This window comes from Rhinolophus ferrumequinum, chromosome 27 (assembly GCF_004115265.2).
Source record: "Rhinolophus ferrumequinum isolate MPI-CBG mRhiFer1 chromosome 27, mRhiFer1_v1.p, whole genome shotgun sequence".
NCBI lineage: Eukaryota > Metazoa > Chordata > Mammalia > Chiroptera > Rhinolophidae > Rhinolophus > Rhinolophus ferrumequinum.
In genome coordinates, this window is record NC_046310.1 from 17,304,765 (window position 1) to 17,330,269 (window position 25,505).

General features: G+C 35.3%; 1 protein-coding gene across 3 annotated transcripts in view; it reads left to right on the plus strand.

Moving 5' to 3' along the window:
* Positions 1–25,505, plus strand: part of AKT3 (AKT serine/threonine kinase 3) — a 250,149-nt gene that overhangs the window by 167,449 nt on the left and 57,195 nt on the right. For all 3 annotated transcript variants that reach the window (XM_033099398.1, XM_033099397.1, XM_033099399.1), the window contains one exon: positions 690–821. In XM_033099398.1, coding sequence (XP_032955289.1) covers positions 690–821 — 132 coding nt within the window. The remainder of the gene's footprint in view (positions 1–689; positions 822–25,505) is intronic.

Sequence of the window (25,505 nt, forward strand, 5' to 3'; positions counted from 1 at the left end):
GTAGAGAGCAAATAGCCGTTCAGCTTGGCAAAATCCTGGGAATCACTTGATTTAGAAATGGGAATGAGAAATGAAACTGAAAACAGGCAGATTAATTAAAGACATTCTTAGAGCTTCCTGACTTCCTGTTCTGAATTGTGTTAATTGCTTTCTCAGAAGTCGTACCGCTATCTGTTTTAGATTTCTTTGCACTGGGCTTCAGGAGATTGTTTTCAATACATACCTTTCTCTTTATTGGATTCCATCCTCATTTTACTGGAGTAGATTTTCAAGTATCTCTCTTCAAAAGTACTGCTCCTTTGGATGTATTTGGAAATCTTTGTGGGGGCATTTTTGATTATTACATTGTGTGGGGGTAGTAGCACTACTAAATCCTTAAAAACTCAGATCCTTGAAAGTGAGCGAAAATTTAATGTTTCCCTTACCCTTGCACTTGATTGGTAATTTGAGTACCTGAAGAATTCTTGTCAAAATTATTGTCCGCAATATCTGAGAATTGCTTATATGATATGATTTCCAGCACCCAGCATTGCTGATGAGACAGCCAATGCCAGTCTGATTCTTATTCATTGAAGTGCATAAAAATTGGTAAAATTTGCTTTTGAGTGGATATTGCAAATATACATATATGTTCACAAATAAATTGTATCAAATATTTCATATTATATTTTTTAATTTGTATTTTTCAGACAATGAATGATTTTGACTATTTGAAACTACTAGGAAAAGGCACTTTTGGGAAAGTTATTTTGGTTCGAGAGAAGGCAAGTGGGAAATATTATGCTATGAAGATTCTGAAGAAAGAAGTTATTATTGCAAAGGTAACTGAAATTTTTGTTTGTGCTCTGCACATGTGTGTGTGCTCAGGCATGCACATGATTAGTGTAGAAATTCCATTACATAACCAAAATGTTGATTGTAGGCTACTGCTACAGTAATATCTGTATATTAACATTTATATTAAAGCTTCAAAAGTTTATAATGTTATCAGACTATTATATAGTGAAACTATTTTATTTATTCCCTTGAGGAAGTGGAAATATTTATTGTATGTGTGTTTGGGAGAATGTTTTTACTATATATTTGTGACATATACCACTAATTATACTAATGTTGCTTTTTAATACTTTCCCCCAACATTATGAATTTCTTATTAAATAAAAGAATGATTAGAATAACATAGATGATTTGTACCCATAAATTATACAGCTTCTATAACACTGAATGGGAAAGCATCTTTAATAGATTTCAAAATACAGAAATAATGAAACTAAAAGAAATGATAGTCTTTGAAATTCTTTCAGGAGATCCTACCCTCTTCCCTGTAACTTTATTCAGCTTAGACCTATACAAATCTTTAACATGTTAATGCTGTCAATTCTCATTCAGGGTTCTGAATCGAATCCCAATTCTCTCAGTAGAAAAATGTCATACTTTATAAATTGGTCCATGCTTTTTGTCTTGGCTTTATTCAACAAGTGACATGTAATATTATTGTTATACTTTATAGGCTACTTTAACTTGCAGTTATTTGCGACAATAGTTTTCCTCATCTGGAGTGTGTTGCTCCACACACTTTATGAAGTTATGCTCCCCCATCTTTGTACATTTGTTTCAATCTCAGATCCTTCACAGTCAGTGTCTGGTATTGGAAATAACATTGACCTGAACTCATTCAGCCCCAGGTTCATATCCCAGCTTTGCATGTCGTCACCTAATGACCTTTAACAGCCAGCTTTGGGGACAGGGGTACTACTCCTTTGGGGACATTTGAAAATGTTTGTGGAGGAGCATATTTGCTCACACAATGACTGGGTGCGGGGGGACAGTTACCAGCGAGGGCCAAACATGCTAAATGTCCTGCTGCAGGGTCTTTGTTTTTTTATTTGTAAAAATTTATTTGTGAAAAAACTATTCCTAGAAAGGAATATTATGAGGATTAGGATATATAAATTATTCATCATAGTATCTAGGATGTATTATAATTAAACTGGTTTTTAGAGGGAGTAGTATAGTAGTAGTAGTTTGCTACGTGCTAAATGATCCTAAACAAATTACTCACCTTTTCATGCCTTTGTTTCCTCATCTGCAAAGTGAGGATAATAATAGTGCCCATCTCTTACGGTTGTTGTCAGGATTAAATGAATGAATACACTTAGTTGCATGTTATTAATAAAATTGAATTAAAATTAAAATAGGGTAAAATAAATACATTATTGTTACAAATATTTGCTGTGATTATTAATATTACCATCTAGTGTGTGTCACATGAGTAAATATCATTTCCATTCCGTTTTTCCTGTTATGCATAAGCCTCACTCGCATCCTGTCTTATCTCACTAATTAATTATACTTTTCTGAGTAACTGTACAGAATTGGGGTGTATTTCACAACTGATAGAGTATTCTGATTGATATAGATCCTTTCTGCTTTCCCCAGCAAATCCATTTATTATTTCTCGAAGGAAAATACCCGTACAATTATTCACAGCAAAGTGATTAACAGTGTGACGTTTTGGAGTCTGACAAGACCTGGGGTTTGAATCCTGAGGTGCCCTTCTCAGAGCATCATATCACAGAGTAATGATGTCCATGCACCTTATTCCTGTTGACAGTAACCTCCAGCACTTGATTAAACTATTGTCTACCAGGTTTCTCTGTTGTAAAGTTAATGTTTTTCTCTTTGTAATTAATAAAGTCTTACAGGAATACTCCTTGAGAGTATGCAAGTATCCTTTCCCTTTTTAAACTTTTGCTCACTATTAAACATCGATCAGTGGATATTGTCTACAGCAATTACTATTGTGGTGATTTTCTATTTCCTCATTTTTTATACACTTATTCTTAGTCAAACTAGAAGTTTGTCAATTTTGTTCATCTTTTCCGAGAACCAACTTTTGGTTTCATTGATTTTTCTCAGTTTTTTCTATTCTCTTTTAATTTATTTTTGCTCTAATCTTTCTTATTTTTTTCCTTCTGCTACTTTAGGTATAGTTTGTTCTTTTTCTAGTTCCTTAAGTTGTAAAATTATGTTGTGGATTTGAGACCTTTTTATTTTTAATGTAAGTGTTTAAGGCTATAATTTCTCCCTTGACACTGCTTTTGCTGAGCCCATAAATTTTGTATGTTGTGTTTTTGTTTTCATTTATGTCTCAGTATTTATTAATTTAATTTCCGTTGTGACTTCCTTTTTCATCCATTGACAATTTAAGAGTGTTCTATAATTTCCACAAACTTGTGAATTTTCCAGTATTCCTTCTGTTTTTGACTTCTAACTTTATTCCATCATGGTTGGAGAAGAGACTTGGTATGATATCTGGCTTTTTAAATCATTGCAACTTAATTTGTGGCGTAACATATGTTGTATCTTGCAGTATGTTCCATGTGCACTTGAGAAAAATGTTTACTGTTGTGAGATACAGAGTTCTGTGTGTCTGTTAGGCCTCGTTGATTGATTGTGTTAAGTCTTCTATTTCCTTATGTATTTTGTCTGGTTTTTCTATCCCTTTATTGAGATTAGGATATTGAAGCCTCCAACTATTATTGTACAACTATTTTTTCCCCTTCAATTCTGTCCAGTTTTGCTTCATATATTTTGATGGTTTGTTATTAAGTACATAAATGTTTATAATTTTATTTCTTCTTACTGTTTATCCTCTCTTAATACATAATGGTTTTCATCTCTTAACCTTTTATTTATTTATTTATTTATTTATTTGGGTCTAATAATGCGATAGCCACCCTGCTCTATCAAAATGTTTTCTTGTACTGTACTCACTCTTCTTGTGATGACGTGAGATGATAAGATGCCTATGTGAGGAGATGCGGTGAGGTGGATGCTTTAGGCACTGTGCTATAGTGTTAAGCTAATTGACCTTGTACTGTTGATGATATGTCAGGAGGAGGATCATTTGCTTTGTGTGATCTTGGATCATCAAGCCATGATGATTGACTTTGGATAACTGAAACTGCGGAAAGTGAAACTGCAAATAAAAGGGGGACTACTCTAATGTGGTTTGGTGTGGGTTCCTGTGAGTTTACCCTGCTTGGAGTTCATTGAACTTCTTGGATGTTTTTATTTTTGTCTTTTATCAAATTTGGGGACCTTCAGCCATTATGCCTCATATATTCTTTCTGTTTCCTTCCCCATCTAGAACTCCCACAGAGCTTATGTAGGTCCACTTGATGGTGTCCCACAGATGCCTTAGGCTATGTTTGCTTTTCATCAATCTTTTTTCTCTTAGTCACTCAGACTCTGTAATTTCAATTGTCCTATCTTCAAGTTTGCTGATTTTTTTCTTCTGCCTGCTGAAATCTGCTTTGAATCCCTCTAGTGAATTTTCCTTTCCAGTTATTGTACTTTTAAGCTCCAGAAATTCTTTCTGGTTTCTTGGAGTGTCTTCTATCTCTCTTTTTAAAAAATGTAGATGTTTTGTCATTGGATTAACCTTTGATTTTGCCAGTCCTAAATATTGAACAGCTTACAGATGCTCTCAGATTCACTCACTCACTTCACTCACTTACTCACGCTCTCTTTCTCTCTCGTTCAAACGTCTATAGAATGTGTGCTGCATACTAGGCACTGTGCTTACCAGCCTAAAAGAGAGGTCATATCTTCAGCCTAAAAGAAAGCTCACAGTCTGGTTGAGATGACCAATAGATTTATTGAGACATAAATAGATAATTGCAGTGAAATGATAGAACTATGCAAGAATATGGTGGGAACATAAAAGAGGGCTAGCGAGGGTAGCCAGTGATGGGTCAGGGAAGGTTTCCTGGAAGAGGTGGTTTGACCGTAGTCCTTTTTTTTTCAAATTCACATATAATTGACATATAACATTATATTAGTTGCAGGTGTACAACATAGTAATTCGATATATGTAGATATTGTGAAATGATCACTGCAGTAAGGCTGGTTAACATTCATCAACTCAGAGTTACACTGTTTTTTCTTGTAATGAGAACTTTTAAGATTTGCTTTTTAGCAACTTTCAAATGTACTATACAGTATTAGTAACTATAGTTACCATCCTATATATATCCTCAGGATCATTTATTATTTAAAAATTTTTAAGAACCTCCATACTGTTTTTTCCATAGTGGTTGCACCTATTTACATTCCCACTAACAGCTGAAGACTTACTATCATCATTTTGTTGATTACTTTCTATTTGTTTTGTAGTTCCTTTGTTCTTCCTTTTTGAATTGATGATTATTCGTAGTGGTATACTTTGATTCTTTTCTCTTTATCATTTGTGTATCAGTTTTTTTGCTTTGTGATTATCAGAATGTCGTAACCATTTTACAGTTATAACAGTCTATTTTAAGCTAATAACAACTTAAGTCTAATTACATAAAAAAGTTCTACACATTTATTTTATTGATGTCCCAGTGTACATCTTTTTATGCTATGTATACATTAGCAAAAATAGTATAGCTGTAGTTTTTTTTTTAAACACTTTTGTCTTTTAACCTGTATGCTGGGGGTCAAAGTAATTTACACGCTACTATTACAATATTGGAGTATTCACGAATACTCTAATAGAGTACAGTATTAGCGAATTTGACTATATATTTACCTTTATGAGTGAATTTTATACTTTCATATGTTTTCATGTTACTAATGTGTATCCGTTTATTTCGGCTCAGAGAACTCCCTTTAGCATTTCATGCAAGACAGGTCTACATGTGATAAATTCCCTCAGCTTTTTTTTTCCGGGAAAATCTTTTCTTTATTTTTACAGCTTTATTGTTAAGTGACATTGATGGAAATAAAATATAATGAAAAATAGATGTCATAGTACTTTAGAAACAGGAAATAAAGTAAATATTCTAAGTAAAAATAGGCCTCTGTTAAGAAACACAGCAAAAGGTACAAGGACAGTGAGAAGCACATAGTTGAAGTACTAAATGTCATCAGAGAGATGGATTGGAAAGAAACCATCAGTTCTCCTATTTTTAATTACATGATAATGAAAGGACCTCACAATGTGACCCCATTGAGGTTCCTGGGGAGGCAGCTCCCTAAGATTGCCCCAGGGGAGGCACTGGGCAGGAAGTTGGGTGGAATCTTGAATAGGAACAAAGGAAGGAGCGTTTTATGGTTATATATAAATATGTAAATTCAACCATCAAAATCTACATGTCTGAGAATTTCTGGGCCACCTCAGACTATTGCTTTTCTGCAGTCCCTAGTCAGGCCAGCATGGCAATCAGTCATGCAGCTACCTATCCAAATTGTCTTTGTCCTGGTAATTGGTTGACATTAAGGAACCATGGAAGAAAGGAATCAGGGGGACCAGGAATAATGACACACACTTCTCCAGTGCCCTGTTCAAGTCGGCCAGTTAAAGAAGAAACCATAGTAGATTGCATTTTCCTTGCTCTTTTCACCTCTCCAGAGGCATCTGACTATCCAGAGTGGAGATTACACATGTTACTATTTTCCTTTTTATGTCACCCCAACAGTGTCCATCTTGTTTCACTGATGGACTCACTCACTCTGAGCTCCAGTGCTGGGGCAGCAGCTCAAAAGGTGCAAGAGACATATGGGAGGAACTGAATTGTCTGGCTGCAGGGCAAGGGTTGGAGGGGCAGCTTTTCACAGATGGATGTGCTGGCAGGAGCCATTGTTCCTTTGTTGAGCCCGCCCCCCACCCAGCCTGCACATATCTGAGCCTCCATCAACCATTATGGAATGCCTCACTGAGATAAAATTTCAGCAAACATTTGAAGGATGTGAGGAAGCAAGAGTATTTGGGAGGATGGAAGAATATTTCAGATAGAGGGAATCACAGTTGAAAAGGGACTAAGGAAGCAGCATACTTAGCATGATCCCAGAATAGCTAGGAGTCTAGCATGGCTTGTGTAGAGTAAGAATAGCGTACAATTACTTAGGTACTTGTAGATGTTGTAAGGATATTGAATTACTCTGAATGAAGTAGGAAGCCATTGGAAATTTTTAAGCAGTATAATAACATGATCTGATTTTTGTTTTAATGGTATAACTTTGGCTGCATTATTGAGAATAATAATGTGGGTTGGAGTCAGGGAGCTTGTTAGAAATTAACTGCAATAATCCAGATAATTGATGATAGTGGCTAGCACTAGGAGAGTAGTCGTGGAGGTGGTAAGACATAATCAGATCTTGGGTACATTCTGATGAAGAGCCAACAGGACTGCCTGACAGATTGAATGTAGGGTATGAGCGAAAGAAGAGTTGAGGATCACTGCCAGGTTTTTGGCCTGAGCAACTGGAAGGACTGTGTAGCCATTTACTGTGATGGGGATGATATATTCTCTGTGGGAGAAACAAGCTTTTAGATGGCAGGTTAGAAATTAGATTTTGGATATGTTATATTTGATATTTTCTGTTAGACACTCAAGTTGAAGTCGTCTATTAAATATCTATGTCAACTGGGCATTTCTGGAGTTTAGGGAAGAAGTATGGCTTTGAGGAGTCCACGTGTGGAAGTCTGTCACCATGTACACCGAGCCACGGTCTGAATGAAGTCACCAAGGTAATGAGTGTACCTAGAGAACAGAAGAAGTCTGAGGAGTGAGTCCTGGGGGCACTCATAGAAAAAGGATTCAGAGATAAGGAACCAGAAAAAGTCTGAGAAAAGGTGACCACGAAAGAGGAGGAAAATTAAGAGACTGTAATGTCCTGGAAACCATGTTTTCAGGAGAAATGAGTAATCAAATGTGTCAAATATTATAAATGACTTCTGTTCTGAGTAGGATGTAAGATCACATTTTGAAAGTGGGAGGGAATGAGGTTGAGATAAACAGAGACAAGTTAATGAAAAGCTCCTGGATTTGAAATCAGATAGATCTGGGTTCCAACTCCAGCTCAATAGCTTAACAAGGGAATGTCACGTGGCAGGGTTGTGTGTAGATTTCAGCATGAATACCGAGCATGCTGGGAGAAAGTTTTGAAACAACCATGAGGAATCGAAGAGTGATGTCAGTAGGGATGAGTGAAAGAATCCTCACAAGATTCAGCTGAGGTCGGAGAGGGGATTATCAGCATGCTAGTCAGTATCTTTACGGGATGTCCGCCTCCTTTTCATGTGGAATGTAGAGGTGAGAATGTAGAGATTGATTTATTCCAATACGGGAATTGGAAGGGGCAGAGGGAAAGAAGGGAATGTAGTAAACGGCAATAGAGACAAGCGCCATACACTACCATTTAAGACAGACTAGCTTCTGAAGTGATTGCATCATGGTTGCAGTCACAGGAGTCCATGCAGCCCTCCATCCAAGTCATAACTTGGAACAGGACCGTCAAGAACAAAGTGTCAAATGACAACACTTGAGAAAAGTGATGTAGTGTTTGGGCAACAGAGAACAATTGTGCTTTCATTTTTCTCCATCAAGGTGAAAAACTCTTCCAGAAAAGAGAATAGAGATAGAAATCAAGGAACAGTGAGAAGACAGTGTGACCAAGGGCAAGGGAGAGTAGTGCAAGTCTGCATCTGGACAATGCCCAAGTTTTCAAAAAGGGGGAACGTTAGAACCCCAAAGTTAGAGCTTGATTAGTGTGCTATCTTTCCTATGGGGAACAAAATATACATTGCTAACATATAGTTCATTAAGATAGAGAACAAGTAAATAATGACCACTGATGGTCATTGTGGTGTAATTAAGAATAAGTATGCCAAAGTATTAGGTTGGTGCAAAACTAATTGCAGTTTAAAAGGTTAAAAATAATTGCAAAAACCGCAATGACTTTTGCACCAATGTACTAAAAGCTTCTACCCTCTTCTCCGTTTCCCCACCTGCTCTATCTCCTCCACTAGGTACCATTTATTCCTCTCAATGGATGAATGAAATGCTTTAGACAGGATGTACCTTGATTTGAACTAGCTTCTGATAGAGTCAGTCATGATAGCCTTGTGTTCAAGATGGAGAAAATAATGTGACTAGAGTTTAAGTACCTAGTTAAGTAGAGCCTCAGCTGTTTGAAGAAGGTGAAAGGCAGTGTTGTGAAGTTGAAATGACCGTTAACAGTGAACTTAGTGGGATCAGTCGTGATTTTCTCACCTGCTCTTGAGCAACTTAACTTCTATGATACCTACCTGCTGAGTTGCTACAGGAATTAACGGAGACGACACCCTTGGTGTCCCTCATAATGGAGGACAGATGTTCTCTGCCTCCACTTCTGTGCCATTTCCTACTCCTTATGCCCTCCACCCCCCAAAAAATCCAATTAACGCAAAACAGCAAGTGGGGCAATAAAGAGAAAATTTTAGACCATGTGTAGTAGAGAGGGAATGATAAATTGGAGAGGATTGGGGAAATAAATATGTGGAGGACTATTATTCTGCTTCATGTCCTCAAGAAATAAAATCCCGTTCCCCCTAAAGCTTCACTCTATAAAAGCAATTCCATTTAAAAATTCATTATTTGGTATTTTACTGCAGATGAATATACAGTCATGTACCACCTACTGCCGTTTTGGTCAGCAATGGAATGCATCGAAGACAGTGGTCCTGTGAGATTATAATGGAGATGAAAAGTTCTTATATACTATTGACATCATAGCTGTGAGCTGATGTCATAATGCAAGACATCGCTCACATGTTTGTGGTGCCACAGATGTAAACAAACCTACTGTATTGCCAGTCATATAAAAGTATAGCACATACACTTAGAATTACAGTACGTAATCCTTCCTGATGATGATAAACGACGATCTTACTGGTTTATGCATTTACTTATACTATACTTCTTATCATTATTTTGGGGTGCACTCTTTCTAATTATTAAAAGAAGTTTAAAACAGTATGCCGTGTTACCCCAGCAGCAGCGTCATACATGTCATGTTACCGCATCACCTGGTTGCATTGTTTTCTCTTATACTTGATTTAATCTTATGTTTTGTTCATCGTGGCCCCTAAACGTGCAAAAGCCACTGCTACTGTTGCCAGTAAGATACCACATCCAGTGATTGACCTGGAAATGAAATTAAAAGTGATTAAGGATTCTGAAGGTGGGAAATCGGTGATGTCCCAGGCAAGCAGGTCCCATTCCACCATAGTTGCGATCTTGATAAGAACAACGTGATAGAAGCTGGTAAAGGATCTGCTTCATCGAAACAACGAGACTAACAAAAATTTGAGGAGGGCCTACATCGGAGGTGGAGAAACTTCCAGTGACCTGGGTTGACGACCAGACACAGAAAGCGTATCCCACTCAGTACCATGAAGATCACGGCCAAAGCAAAAAATTACTTTGCGATGTTGAAAGAAAAGGCTGCTCCCCACTATGATGTTGAATTTATGCTAGCTCTAGGTAGTTTAAACAATTCAAGAATTGTTATTATGTATTGTGAAAGTGAGAGGTGAGTCTGCAAGTGCTGATGTGAAGGCAGCTGAAGAATTTTTGGAAACTTGAGAAAACCTGATTGTGGAGGAAAATTAGTTGCCAGAGCAAATATTCAATATGGATGAAACCTGCCTATTCTAGAAACAGATGCCTGGAAGGACTTCCATCCACAAGGAGGCCAAGTCAATGCCAGGTTTCAAGGCCTTTTAAAGGACAGGATAACAGTGTTGTTTGGGGGCAGTGTGGCAGGCTACAAATGGAAACCTGTTGTGATCTGGCCTGGAGAGAACGCGGGGACTCCCAACATATCAGTGAGCACGCACCGCCAGTGTCCTAACGAGAGGAGCAATCAATCAGCAGCCACGGATGACCCGACTCCTCTTCCAAGATGCCCTCCTGAATTGCTGTGCCAGTGAAATGGAGAAATACCATTTGGAAAATAAACCTTTCAAGAATTTGCTTCTTGTTCCTAATGCTCCCGGATGTCCTCCCTTTATTGATGATCTTCACCCTGATATCAGAGTGGTATTTCTTCCTCCAAACACCACCTCCTCGATCCAGTGGGACCAAGGTGTTGTAGCAGCTTTTATGACCTGCTACCCGAGGAGAACCTTTGACCTGGCCATCGCTGCACCTGGGAAGGGCACTGAGAGACACTGTTGCAGTTCTGAATCATAGTGACAACATCTATGACTGCATTAAGACCCTTGCTTGGGCTTGCGGTGATGTCACCGAGGAGTGTATGAGTGGCCCTTGGAAGGCGACACTCAAGAGGTTCATTCGTCCATGACATCAAGGGATTTGCCGGAGCTGTGGAGGTTGCAAAAATCCACAAGGCTGTAGGTGAGATGGCAAACAACTTGAACCTGGGTGTGGATGGTGACATGGAGGAGCTTCAGAGGGGCTTCCTGAGGAATTCACTAATGAGGAAATATTAGAACTGGACCAGGAATGTATAGCTGAGGAAGAGGCAGGAGAAAAGGAAATTGAAAGAGAAGAAAAAGAACAACTCTCAAGAAAATTCACAGTGAAAGGGTTAGCAGAAGCCTTTGCAGACCTCTCCAAGCTTCTTAGAAAGTTTCAAAACGTGGACTCCACACCGGCATGTTTTCATTAATGGAGAGGAACGTTCATGGTGAATTATCTGCTTACAAGCAGATCTGTGATGAAAAAGGAAAGAAACCAAGCAAACTGGCATGGACGTGTTTCTGAAAAGAGTGACTCCTCCTCAAGGAGAGCCTCGGCAGCTCCTTCAGGAGGTCCCGGAAGAAGGCACTGTTGTCACCGGAGATGACAGCCCGTGCAGGTTATTGCCCTGAAGACCTTCCAGTGGGACAGGAGGTCGTGGAGGCGGGAGACGGTTGATGCTGATGCTGCCGACCCTGGCTTAGGCACGTGTCTGTGTTAGTATCTTAGAGTTAGCAAAAAAATTTTAAAAATTTAAAAATAGAGAAAAGCTTATCAAACAAGAAGATAAAAAATTTTTTGCGGTTTTGTGTTTTAAAGCTAAGTGTTATTACAAAAGAGTCAAAAAGTTTAAAAAAATTAAAAATTTATAAGTAGAAAGGTTACTAAAGTAAAAGTAAGCAAAGGTTATTTTATTGCAGAAAGAAAAATACTTTTATATATTTAGTGTAGCCTCTGTGTACAGTGTTTGTAAGTCTCCAGTGATGGACCGTCATGTCTCAGGGCTTCACACTCATTCCCCCCCACTCCTGACTCACCCAGAGCCACTTCCCGTCCTGGAAGCTCCCCTCGTGGCAGGTGCCCTGTACAGGTGGACCATTTTTTTATAGCATATTCTTCCTGTACCTTTTCTGTTTAGATACACAACTACTTACCGTTGTGTTACAGTTGCCGACAGTATTCAGTGCAGTAACGTGCTGTACAGGTTTGTAGCCTATTAGCGGTAGGCTATATCGTGTAGGCGAGGTGTGTAGGCGGCTTAACCATCTAGGTTTGTGTAAGTGCCTCTGTCATGTTCACACAACGAGGAGCTGCCTAAGGGCACATTTCTCAGAACAGCATACCCAGCATTCCCTGAAAATGTGTTTCAAAACTTTTTCATGAAGACGTTATTATACTTATGGTATACCCAAGCATTTTTAGCACTCTTCATTTGCATAACCATGATCAACAAATGGAGTTTTAAAAAATCGCATTGTTTTAGCCACTGTTTTATCACTGCTATTTTTAACTTTTGGTTCTTACATGTTGCTTTTAACTGTAATTAAAAATTATTGGCATCTGTGTTTATTTTGTAGCTTGTGCATACCTTATTCTCATAGCAGAAACTAATTAGTATGTGAAATACAGTACCATTAAATTTGCATTAAAGGGGAAATTCTAATCTGATCAGATGTCAAAATATGGTAGAAAATACATTTAAATATATTAAAGCATGTACATGGTATTAATTCCGTTTCATTCTTATAACAAAGAAATACTGTTTTAGCTTTTGTTACATACATTTTTACTTGGCTTTTTCAATGTGTTTAGGCAGATTATAGAATTTAGAAAAAAATTAATCTCAAGACAGTTACTAAGTGATTTAGAAAAATAACTATTGTGTGTGATGGCCTTGTTTTAACAAACTAGAATGAAATATTTCACAGAAATATTTTCTGAAGCACTAGAATATCTTTTCTGGTTCCAAATGGGTTTCATACTTACCCTAGTTTACTGCCTCAAATCACTTAACATCCTAAATCATAACAGGTAAATGTTCTCGTCTGTGAATCTTTCTGACCACCTATAAAGAAGTATTTCTTTTGCTTCACGCTCCTGTTGAAAATATATAACTTTTATGTTACTACTGTTAATTTTATATGTTAAAAATATTTCAAAAGTGTCCCCTTTTTATCTGTTCCTGCTGCTGTCATAGTGCTCCAAGCCATCGTCACTTCTCTCTTGGAATACTGTAATTGTCTCCTAATTGATCCCTCCTGTTTTTGCTGTATTTCTTCTCAGAGGACCCCGCGTAAACTTCTCAAAACAGGAATCAGATCGTGTCACCCTCCCCACGCCATCCCTCTACCTGCCACACATCCCATTAACCAGATTATACTCTTCCGGTAGCATTGGTTTTCCTTCATTACTTCATTTACAGTAGTAGATACCCCTCATTTTTTCTTAATACCGTTTATCAGAATTAGTAATCATATATTAAATTGGATATTTACCTGTTTATCTTTTCCATAGCCTGTGAACTCCATGAGTGAAGGGATCGTGTCTTTTTTTTAAAGCAGTTTGTACCTGCACTACTGTTAGCATTTAGTATGTGCATATCAAGGCTTTTATTGTGTAACAATGAATTTGATTCTGTATATCACAAAATATCCACTTGCCTAATCTTTACAATTTCATATTCATTATATTCTCATAAACTGCAATATCCCCGTGGCTTTGTTGTTTTCCTCTAATACCGATCACCATCTGATTAACTAATGAGAGTTTCCTGAGGGCAGGACTCCTTTCTGTGGGGTTCACTGTTGTCTGCAGTGTGGGGAACAAAACCCAGAATCTATCTGTTGCACATTTGTTGAAGGAATCAATGAATAAATGAAGTTGAACACACTTGACATCTTGGAATTCATTTCTATGGTAAACAGTTCAGTTCAACAAACATTTATTAAGTGTCTGCTGGATGTTAATCATTATGTTACACACTATGGGTATAGAAATCGGTAAGTTATCGTGTGATTTCTACTTCTGATTTATTTGTATTAAGATATCTGCTATTGTTCTAATTAATTTAGTAGTTATAGTATGACGTGACAGGGGCTTGTTTGAGCATTTAAGCCTGACTCTTATTAAATAAGACTGGAGTGGTTTCTTACTCATGCTTTGTTTCACTGGTTTTAAATACTGTGTCATTATTTACACTTTATACTTTCTGTTCAGACATAATTGGTCTCACCCTCTTAGAATGGTTTGGGGTCTTAGCATCTTTGATCAATCTATGTTTTATCTTCTAGGTCTAACTAACGTCAGATGCTTTTGTAAAGACAATACAGTGTCCTAAAATTTTGCTGTCACATCTTAACTTATAATCTAATTGTGAGTTGCTGACAGTGGTAAGAAATGAATCCAGCTAGGGTTTTGTTTAGGATCTTGCCAGAAGCAGAGGACCAGAGATGCTGTGTTGGTTTCAGCAGTTGTCTCCTTTCTTTTTTAAGATGGAGTTATTTTTGCAATATAAAATGTTTTCCATTTCTCCATATGTTGAAGAAAATCTCTCCTAGTTCACTTTTGATGTCAAGATGAGATTTATGTACAGAATTGGGGTAATGCGCTCTTAGTGTATTTTTGGTTTGAAATATACCTAGATTTTAAACTTGTCATTTAGACTAGCTTGTGACCTTTTTCTTTTAAAGAAGCATGTTAAAAAGCCACAGCAAAAGATGGAATTTTTATACTATGTTTCCTATTTCTAAAAAGTAATAATTTGGAGTTAGGTCTTATATGTGTATTCTCTGTTCCCCTTTCCAATAACTGATTTTTCTTTTAAGTAGGAGACTTACAAATTCTATTAATCTTTACTGAAACGTATTGTTTATGTCCCCCTGAGTAAAATGTGTTTCAGTCATGGAAATATTAATTACTCCATGCCTAAATATTAGTTGAGAAGGCATTCCCTTCAAGGGGATGCCTTACTCTTAATTTCTATGTTCCAGATAATTTTTTGGTGATTTTTGTGTCATTATTGACATACTTTGATGAAGTATGTCTGAGTTTATATGACTTCATACCTTATAACTATCTGATTTAAGTCACTAGTTGATCTTTTTTTCTGGTGCAGGGGAAGCTTACCAATAAATGGAGCATGTCATTGCGTTCTAAAATCTTTTTCTGTCTGTAGGTTTGCCTCTTCTGGTCTTAGAGAAATAGTGAAAATTTTATATTATTAGTGCTTAGAACGTATATTAAAGGTTTGCCTTTTTCTTTTGTAGGATGAAGTGGCAATACTCTAACTGAAAGCAGAGTATTAAGAACACTAGACATCCCTTTTAACAGTAAGTGACTAGAGGACAGATGTTTATAACATTTTAAATTTAAGGGAGTTTTATTACAGAAACTAGTTATGAAAATAACATTTTACATAACATTCATTTAGATACGCCATTTTCTGTGTGGGAAGACTGTAAGTCAGATTTCTTTGAAGTTATCAGAATGCATGGATTAAGTTTATAATATGCATGCATTAGTAATCTCTCCCATTATACACCTATTACTCTTTTGAAATTTCACTGCCTTAAAAAAAACATCCGTAGAGCAAATAAATTACATGTGGCATTTTGAGGATGGCATTGTGAAAAATAGTGGACTTAAAAGAGGTTCTACTGAAAAGGTTTAGGATTTTATGTTGCTTTTGTTTATTGGCTTCTAATAAATATATAAATTATCAGGCAGCATTGTCTTCAAATACGAAAGGCGGAAATCTTTACTGAATTTTTATACAAATTGAAGCTTCTTTTAGTTATAGAGTACTTTAAGAACTAACAGGAATACTGAATACATTAAATTAAAGATCGAATAAGTCATGGTATATTTTCTTCACTCAACAAAGTATAAACTTACTTAGTTGTTATGAACTGAGTTTTTCAGTCCTGTTTCTAAATTGCTTGTAATCGAGGCATAATTTCGATTTCTGTATATTTCTGATTCCAGTTAAGTAATTAAGATAAAAAATAACAAAACAGCTAGACTTTCAAAAGGGGGCAGCTTTTAAAGATTTGGGATTACTTAAAGGAGGAATTTTTAGAGGTATCATCAGCTACCTAGACTTACGTTGTTACATTGCTGTGTGTTTTTTTGTCCAGTGTATTAAGATAGCTCTAAAGTTCTGATATTTTTATAACTAATAAAATTACATGAATCAACTCTGTTGGATTGGGTCATGTTATGCACCCAATATGCAGTAATTTATGTTGTAACTATAGTAGATCCCCAAATATAACTATTACAACTATATTCCTAAGACTTCACCTAGAGTAATTTGTAGGCCTCACTTTAAGGTCGCATTGGTCCCCCCAAAGGGGACCAATACAGTATGTTAATGGATGGCACAATAAATTGGGAAGTGCTCATCACACAATCACTAAGTTTATTTTATTTAAAATTTTTGGTTTTCCTGTAACAATAACCATTGCTGATCTAAACATAATTTGTTTTATGTCTCATAAACTCTTACTTGAGTATGCACCCTTAAGGAGTAAACAGATTCTTCAACAACAATAACAATTTATTTCATCAATCATGCTTACTGTTTCTAAGTGTTCTATTTTGGTGCCATTATAAGAATGTAGGATTATAACATTTTTTCTTTTTCATTTCAAGTCCTTGAAATATTCCTTCCAGACAAAAGACCGTTTGTGTTTTGTGATGGAATATGTTAATGGGGGAGAGGTGAGTCACGAAGTGAATCCCGCACTTGCATTTGCATGGTAATATTGTCATTAGTTTAAAAACGCTATTTAAAATATAAGTCATCGTATCACAGTTCTCTACTTCTTGATAGAGATCGATGTAACTCTTTTCTACTATTGAGTAGATGGAAGCGTAATAATTCCTAATGAAATGTAATGATTGTCTTTTAATAACTCTTTTATATACTGGGAAGTGTAATCGTATTCTTCTTTTCTATATTTTTCAACTGTAAAAAAATTGTACCAAAAGTAAAATCATGAAATCATGTTATTTAATTTTGAAAATCTTCATATAGGATGTATGATGGATGCTTTACGAAGTTCTTCCTCAAGTTTTTGTGAAATAAAACAATAGTCCACAGTCCATAGGCTCATTGTGGCTGCATGGTAGTTAGAGTAACCTCGGCTATAGTTTTTTATTTTTAGGGATTTTAAGGGATCTTATAGTTTTGAGGAGAAATTCAGTGATTTTAGTAGTACATTTCATCTATTCTTTTATTTCTTATCCTTTCTCCTCCCTATTTTGATGAAAATCAATGTGGGGGGAAATGAAATTTATTGGAATAGTTAACTGGAAATAATTTATGTTGTTGGCTTTCTAAAATAAATTTAATTATTAAATAGGGGCTTGTAGCTCACAGACTTCAAAAGTCTTATTTTCCAAAATAGACTAAATATAAAATCCTCTATAAAATATTTGCTGCTATTGAATTATCTGACTTGGGATTAGTTCATTGTGAAAATTTATTTATTCATTTGGTAAGCACATTTGGAATACGTAGGCAGTGTGGGTTTATCAAAGTGTACTAAGACAACATCCTTTCTATGAAGGAGTTTCTAATTTATCTTCTAAGTTTATTACAAATTAGAATATATAGCGAAAGACCCAAGTGCTAATAAATTCGTAAAAGAAAATGCTTTATGCCTGATCTGGCATTTAGAGTAGGCCTTAAATGAAATCTCAGCAAGGGAACTGACTTGAGAAGATGTTTCAGGCAGAGAGGATGATGGGACCAGAATCACTGGTGGGTGAACAAAGGGCAAGGAAGGACCTGAGCAGAGTGAGAGATAATAGCCCAGGCATTCAGGACTGGGCCCTCGCACTCAGAGGTTCTCTGAGAAAATACAGAGAAGACGGGTGTCGTGGAATCGTATAGGGTTGGTATGACTTAACGACTGGCTAATCGGATATGGGTAGAAAGAAAGAAGTATCAAAAGTGATTTTTGGCTGGAATCAGGGAGAAATAATAGATATAGTGAACTTATGAAGAATGTGTTGAAGGTAAGATTGTAAACTTGGTTTTGAAAAGGTTTTTCCTGATGTTCCAAGGAAATACGTATGTGGTGATATCACAGAGAATGAATACAGGGTCAGAACTGTGGGTACAGATTTGGAGCCATTCCCAGAAAGGGTATAATATAAGTTATGGAGGTGGATATTTTCTGTTTCATGGGAAATTAAATTGATGAAACTTCTGTGTTAATATCTATCAAAATTAAAAATGCACATATTCTTGGACCCAGCAATTTCACTTCCAAGAATATACCCTACAGATATACTCACAAATATGCCACGGAATGATTTATGGGTAAATGTATTCACCGCAGCGTTGTGATACCATAAGTGAACATTCAGTAAGGAGACTGCTTCAATAAATTGCATCATATGTATGAAGTAGAATACTTTATGTCCATTAAAAAGAGTAAGGCACTGCAATAGGGGCTAATCCAGAACGATTTCTGAGGTACATTATGAAGTAGAGATAATAGTGTACAGACAGAATATAATGCATGCTACCTGTGTGTTGAAAGAAAGGAAGACCATACATTGAATATCTCTGCAATGACACATTTGCCATTAGTGTCTGCCTTTGGGAACATGAACTGAGTGGCGGTGGACAAGATGGATAAAGACTTATTTTTCACTTATGTGCTCTAGTGCAGCTTTTAGTTTTGTGCCACAGATACTTTTTACTATTTAAAAAGTTGAAGGAAGGAAGATAGGCGGATGGATGGATGGATGGATGGATGGATGGATGGATGGATGGATGGATGGACGGACGGACGGACGGATAGACTGATGGGTGAATGACCAGGGGAGAGAATCATACAGGGAAAATGATAAACTGCAGATAAAACCTTAAGAGAAACACTCTTAAATCGGAGGAATACTCTTACACAGTATCATGTATTTACATCAATTAATAATAACTATCACGGTGTTTTATAATTACCTATTTACTTGTCTGTTTTTCCCACTGGACTCTGAGTTCCCTAAGCGGCTTGTTCACTAATATAACCCCAGCACCTTACACATTACCTGGCATATATTTGACAAATATTTACTTGAGGATTTGAACTTCACAAATATTTACTGGATGATTTGAATGAATTAATAAATGAATGGACGAACAAATTCTCTCAGGGAATAGGGGTAAAAGAAGCTGGCAAAAGTGATGAATGGGAACTGCTGAGGAGTAGGAGGAAAAATAGGAAGTAATGTACTATGTAGTTTATTTTAGAAAAAGTTGAAGATTTGTTTTCAGGAGGGAGTATCTTTGAGTGTGTTTATAAAATACATATTTATTGAGTCTTTGTGCGAGGCACTGTGCTAGGTGTTGTGGGCCTACAAATCTCAATTAAACGTAGCTCTTACCCTCAAAGTTATAGTTTAGTGTAGAAGATAAGGTACAAAGTTTACATTAAGTGTAAAAGTGATAATTATTATTTGTTATCAGAAGTGCAGATTAAGGGCTGTGGGACTTCACAGGAGAAAAAGAGTTTTCTGTGGTGGGATGAAGGGAAAATTTCTAGAAGCTTCCTAGAAGAAGCTAGCTAGCTGGCACCTGTACTTTTATTCTAAACCTAGAAGACTTATGAGATTAATTAATCGATGATAGTTGAAAAAGTTTACACATAAAAGCAGATTTTAAGACTAGCCAGATGGTTTTCTTTAACTTTGAAACTCCTACATTGTTTCTCTTGTTTGGCATTTCTTCTCTTTTTTTGGAATTTCTGTTTTAGGAGTGTGTTCTAGATAAAGACTGAATTGCTTGATGTATTGAAGCAGATGAACTGATTCTGTATGTGATATATAATTTTGAAATGCATAGATAATAATTCTAGTATTGCCATATATATGTGTGTGTGTATATATATATACACCGGGATGCCAAAATTACATATACAAGTAAACACTTTGATCAGTGTTGCTCAAGCAGTAGTTTGCCATAATCAGAAGTGTCTGGATGCTGGTGGTAACCACTTTGAGCACCTCTTGTTATTGCAGAAGTCAAACATGACTTGTGCTCATCTTTTGTTATCGGTATATATTGAATATTACAATTTTAATAGTTTTCCTTTCTTAAAATGTGTATACATTTTTTGGGCACACTGTATATATTTATGAAAATTTAATTATTGACATTCACACAGTTTTAGTAAAAATGAAAGTTTCGTATATGTAATCTCCCAATTTTTTATTCTTTTAAGTTATCAAATGTACTTTTAAATAACATTTTAAAAGGTACTTTATAAATACTAGTGGTTATTTAGTTCTTGGGACTATTTGAGATTATTTGAATTCTTGAATTTATAATTTCTGGGAAAAAAATCTATGTTCAGTATATCCTTACGGTGATTTATTTAATGTTGGTTTTGCTTTAGGTTCATCATGTCCTTTATTCTGCCCAGGGATTTTTCTTAGAAATTTAGAAAACTCAATTGCTGTGAAAAAAAAACAAAACAAACAAAAAAGAACCTCAACATAGTACTTATGTTTTTGAATAAGATTGAAATAGAAAGAAGTAAAGTAAGGGAAGCTATGAGTTCACACAAACAATCCACAGCGACACTTACAGCTGCTCCATGGGTTACCCAGTGGGGGATGGCGGTATGATCTGTGGGGGACTTGAGCAGGAGGAGGCTACCCTGTAGAAAAGTGCGCTCCGGTAAGTCGACGGCGCTTACCCAGATGGCAGCACCCTCAAATCTCTACAGCCAACTTTTGCCGAGATCAGCTCCTGTCGTGGGCCCATTGAAGTAATTATAACTGGCCCAGCTTTTATGCAAGTCACGGTCGGTTGATTTTTAATTAGCAATAGCATCCTTCTAACCTATGTTCTAGAATGTTTATCCTAAAATATAAATACAGCAGTTGAGACATTCCTTTTCTTATACTTTTTTCACATGTTGTGAATATCTGGACTTTTTTCAGCCTCATACACTGCCCAGGACTTTACTATGCTTGTGGCTATGCTTGTTATTGTCATGCTCTTTGCCGGTATTGTTTAAAGCACTAAACAATCTTGATGGAAGTGGATCGTGAGATAAATACTGATTGTGAAAAATCAGCAGTGGCTCTTTATAGGCCTATCAGTATAATGGACTCATATCATAATTGCATTTAACTTTTATGAATTCAGAGAAATAGGTTCAGCAAGAGATTGGATGGATGGATGGATGGATGGATGGATGGATGGATGGATGGATGGATGGATGGATGTAATGTGGTGATTCTGCTATTCTTCTTGATGAGTGTACTCAGAGAGTGACATATAAAATTTGCTGTTCTTTACTCCATGTCAGTTCCTACTTGCCATCCTTAGAGTTTCATGGGATATAAACTCTGGAGCTTAAAAATACATAGTTTTTATAAAGCATTGTCATTAAGTACATTGTCACACAGGGGTTTATCTAAAGAAACTATATTATTTCAATGCTGGGGAAAATACTGTGCTGGTCTTAACTGTATTGAGACAGTATGTTGGCCTCCAGTGTAGTACTCTCCTAGAGAATGCAAGGGTAATTTTGATTATACTTGGTAATTTATGTGTTAACTTTAGAACCCACTCCATTGTAGTTCATTTGCCTACTAAATACCTAATGAGCAATTACTTAATGAGCAGTTACTTCTCCATTTAGGACTCTTCCCAAAATCTTATAGCTTTATTTCTTAGAGACCTACAGATTGGACCCTTGTAACTCTATTTCAAGGCTGAAATCTCCTGGAAGTTGAGAGATTCATTAAGGGGCAAAGGGAAAATCATTGTGTAGAAACATTATTTATCCTTTATAGTTTTTATGTGGGTACAAATGACCCTAACACTGTCAGTTATTTACTATTGTTGTCCACATTTAGCTCATTGTATACTCTATATTAATTTCTTTGATAAAAATTCATTTTATATTTTTGCATATGATTTTCAATTTCATGCCAGTCTTGAGATCCTCTCATACTTATTTCAGATTCTCATTATTTGGCTGGCATTTTATCTTCAGTGAACCAAAATCATCTCATTTTAAATTTACATAAGGCAGAAGAGCCGGCAGTCAGCATTCTCGTTCTACTTACTAATTTATGGAGGTGTGATTTGGGCAATTTTTAAATTAAAAGTATCATTTCATATTCATAGTGATGATTTTTTTAACTTTACTAAATTTATAAATATATAAATATCTTTATTGTCAGGAGTCTGACAAGCTAATTTCTTTGCTAACTATTTTCGTTAATATACTACATAGGTTATATCAGAATTCTATTGCTTTCACCTAAAGCTTTTTCAAAAATTCCCAAATCAAAAAGGATTATAATAGTCACATTGGCATATAAAGTTCAAGGCAAAATAAATTTGGGAATATTCTCAGTGTATACTTTTATAATACTTCAAACTTAGTTTCCTAAAAATAAATCATCAAACTAATATATCAATGCATCCACAGTAGTAATGCAAAGATGTGACTAGCCTCAACATCTAAGATGCGGACTTTCATATCTAGAATCTCAAATGAGGTTACTGGAACTGCAAGAACTAACCAGGCATTTGTCTATTTCCATGATTCCTCTCCATGTGGTTCTGACACAGCATGGAAATTTCAGTGTAGTCAGACTTCTTACACAAAGGTTGGATTACCCCAGAGTGAGCATTTCAAAGTAGTGAAAACAGAAGATACAATACAGTATAATTGGAGAACATGAATACTTGATGATTTCCATATTTTTCTTTCTTTCTTTCTTTCCTTCTTTCTTTCTTTCTTCTTTTTTTCTTTCTTTCTTTCTTTCTTTCTTTCTTTCTTTCTTTCTCTTTTCTTTTCTTCTCTTTCTTCTTCTCTGTCTTTCTTCTCTTTTTCTTCTTTTTTCTTTGTCTTATTCTCTTTTCTTTCTTTCGTTGTTTCTTCCTGTTTTTTCTTTCTTTTCTTCTTGTTTTTTTCGTTTTTCATTTTCTTTGTTTCTTTTTCTTTTCTTTTTTTTTTTTTTTTTCTTTTTCTTTCCTTCTCTCTTCTTTTTTTTCTGTTTCTTTTTTTTTTCTTTTTTATTTTGTCTTTTTTTCTTTCTTTTTCTTTTCTTTTTCTCTTTTTTTTTCGTTCTTTTTTCTTTCTTTCTTTTGTTTTTTTTTCTTTTCTTTTCTTTTCCTTTTTTTCTTTTTTCTTTTTTTTGTTTCTTTCTTTCTTTCTTTCTTTTTTTCTTTCTTTTTTTTTTTTTTTTCTTTCTTTTCTTTCTTTCTTCCTTCCTTCCTTCTTCTTTCTTTCCTTCCTTCCTTCTTTTCTTCTTTCCTTCCTTTCCTTTCCTTTTTTAAAATTATAATTTACCTGTGTTCAGAGAATATACTGCATTTTTACATCCTTTTGAATATATTGAGATGTGGTTTTAGGCCCATATATGTTCTATTTGGTGCATGTGCTATGTGTTCTTAGAAAGGATATATATTCTGGTGCCCTGCTGTTCTATAAATACCAGTTGGTCAAGTTTTTTGACAATAAATGTTGTTCAAATGATCTATACTCGTACTAACTTTATGTCTACTTTTTAAAAAATCAAATATTGAGACAGTGCTGTTGAAATCTCTAGTCACAATTGGGGTTTATCTATTTTTCCTTCATTTTCTTATAGGCAGCCTAGAGTTAGTTCATATTTTTTTTAATCCAATCTGATAATTTCTCCCTTTTAAATTGGGAGGGTTTAATGTGAGCATACATATGGTTTGGGTTAAATATTGCTATTTCTTTTATTTACCCCATCTGTTCTTTGTTTCTTTTTTTGAAAAAAAATCTCTTTCTGCCTTCTTTTGTCTTGACTGTTTTTGCTGTTTTCCATTTTATATTATATTTTGTTGTTTTCCATTTTATATTATATTTATATTATATTGGATTAGTTCTGCTTTGTTTTGTTTTCATAATGGTAGCAGTAACAAAGATTTGTTGAATTCCTATCCAGTTCAAGCCCCTGAGAAGGCAACTGTACTCATGCAAAGTTCTTCTCTTACAAAGTTCATATTATGCAATTATAAAGAAGACTTACAAGTGAAAATTTTTGTTAATGGAATAATTTATACATTTGTTATCTTAAATTAATAGAAACTCTACTTAGTATCAGATAGATGGTATGGTTTAGAGACAGGTGACCTAAGTTGGAATCTCAGCTCTATCATTTCATAGCTATGTGATGCTAGGCAATTTTCATAACATCTTTAAGCCTTAGTTTTTCTATCTGTATGATGGAGATAATAATTGTACCTATTTAATAAGGTTGCTTTGAGGATTAAATGATACATGTAAGTTACCTAGCACAATGCCAACTAACAGTAGCAGCTCTCAAAAATAATGCGTAATATAATAGTAATAGTAAATAACATACATTTGTTATATTTAAACATCTGTAATATGGAGTTAGCATTTTGTAACTTTCATGATTGTTGTTAGATTTAATGCTCAAAATGATAATGATTATTATATTTTATTGTATTGGTATTAAATATATTTCTTAAATAACCTAGATAGTTCACATATGTGCCAATAGAGTTAAATATTTAAAAATAGTTACCTTGATAATTTGTGCCCTTTTAAAAGTATATTTTATTCTCCAAGTGAAGAATCTATTAACATTTAATGTGGTAGAACCAAGCAGTCTCTTTTTAAATCTTGTTAATATAGTTTTAATATAATACTTCAATAGAAATCATTTTATTATAGAAGTAGATTAGGAATTAAAATTGTTTTTTAAAAGGAATTATTTTTTATACTCATCACTTATTAAATATTTTCATTAGCTGACTTTTAATCCCAGAAACTTTCCTTAACTTTTCTCTTGCATTACTTCTTTAAAAATTGCCACCTTACATCTACTTTTTCAGATATCAGAGACCTAGTTGGTGATCTAGAATTGTTTTACATTTTCAGACTTGTAAGAGAGTAAGAGGGTAAGAGGGCAAGAAGTAGAAGAGTGGGGCTTGGGGTGGTTAGCTGGTCATTAATAGCTGGCACAGTTACTACCAAATAGCTGTTTCAGGGTTCAGTTGTCCTGTAGCATCCTAAGCGTTTAATTTGTATTTTAAGAAATTTTATATTGAACTATCTTATTAAAATATGGCATTTTTATATTTATATCTCATGTCTATATCACTATCCTTTCTGAAAGAAATGTACTTCAAAAACTAAATGTGAATTTATAGTACTTTGCATTAATTTTTCTCTGTGAAATGCATGCACACTGAGCTCAGCTTGTGAAAAGAATAGCCATTATCTGGAAGATAATTAATATGAATTACCTGCTAAGTGAAAGAATACATTTGCTTGTTCCTTAAAAGTAAGCATTAAATGCTCATTTTATAGTGTAACTAATACTTTTAGTTACAGTATATAAAGTATTAGTATAGTATTTGCTCTAGACTGAATATCTGTGTCCCCCCAAAACTCATATGTTGAAATCAATCCACAGTGGGTTGGGGCCTTTGGGAGGTGATTGTGTCATGAG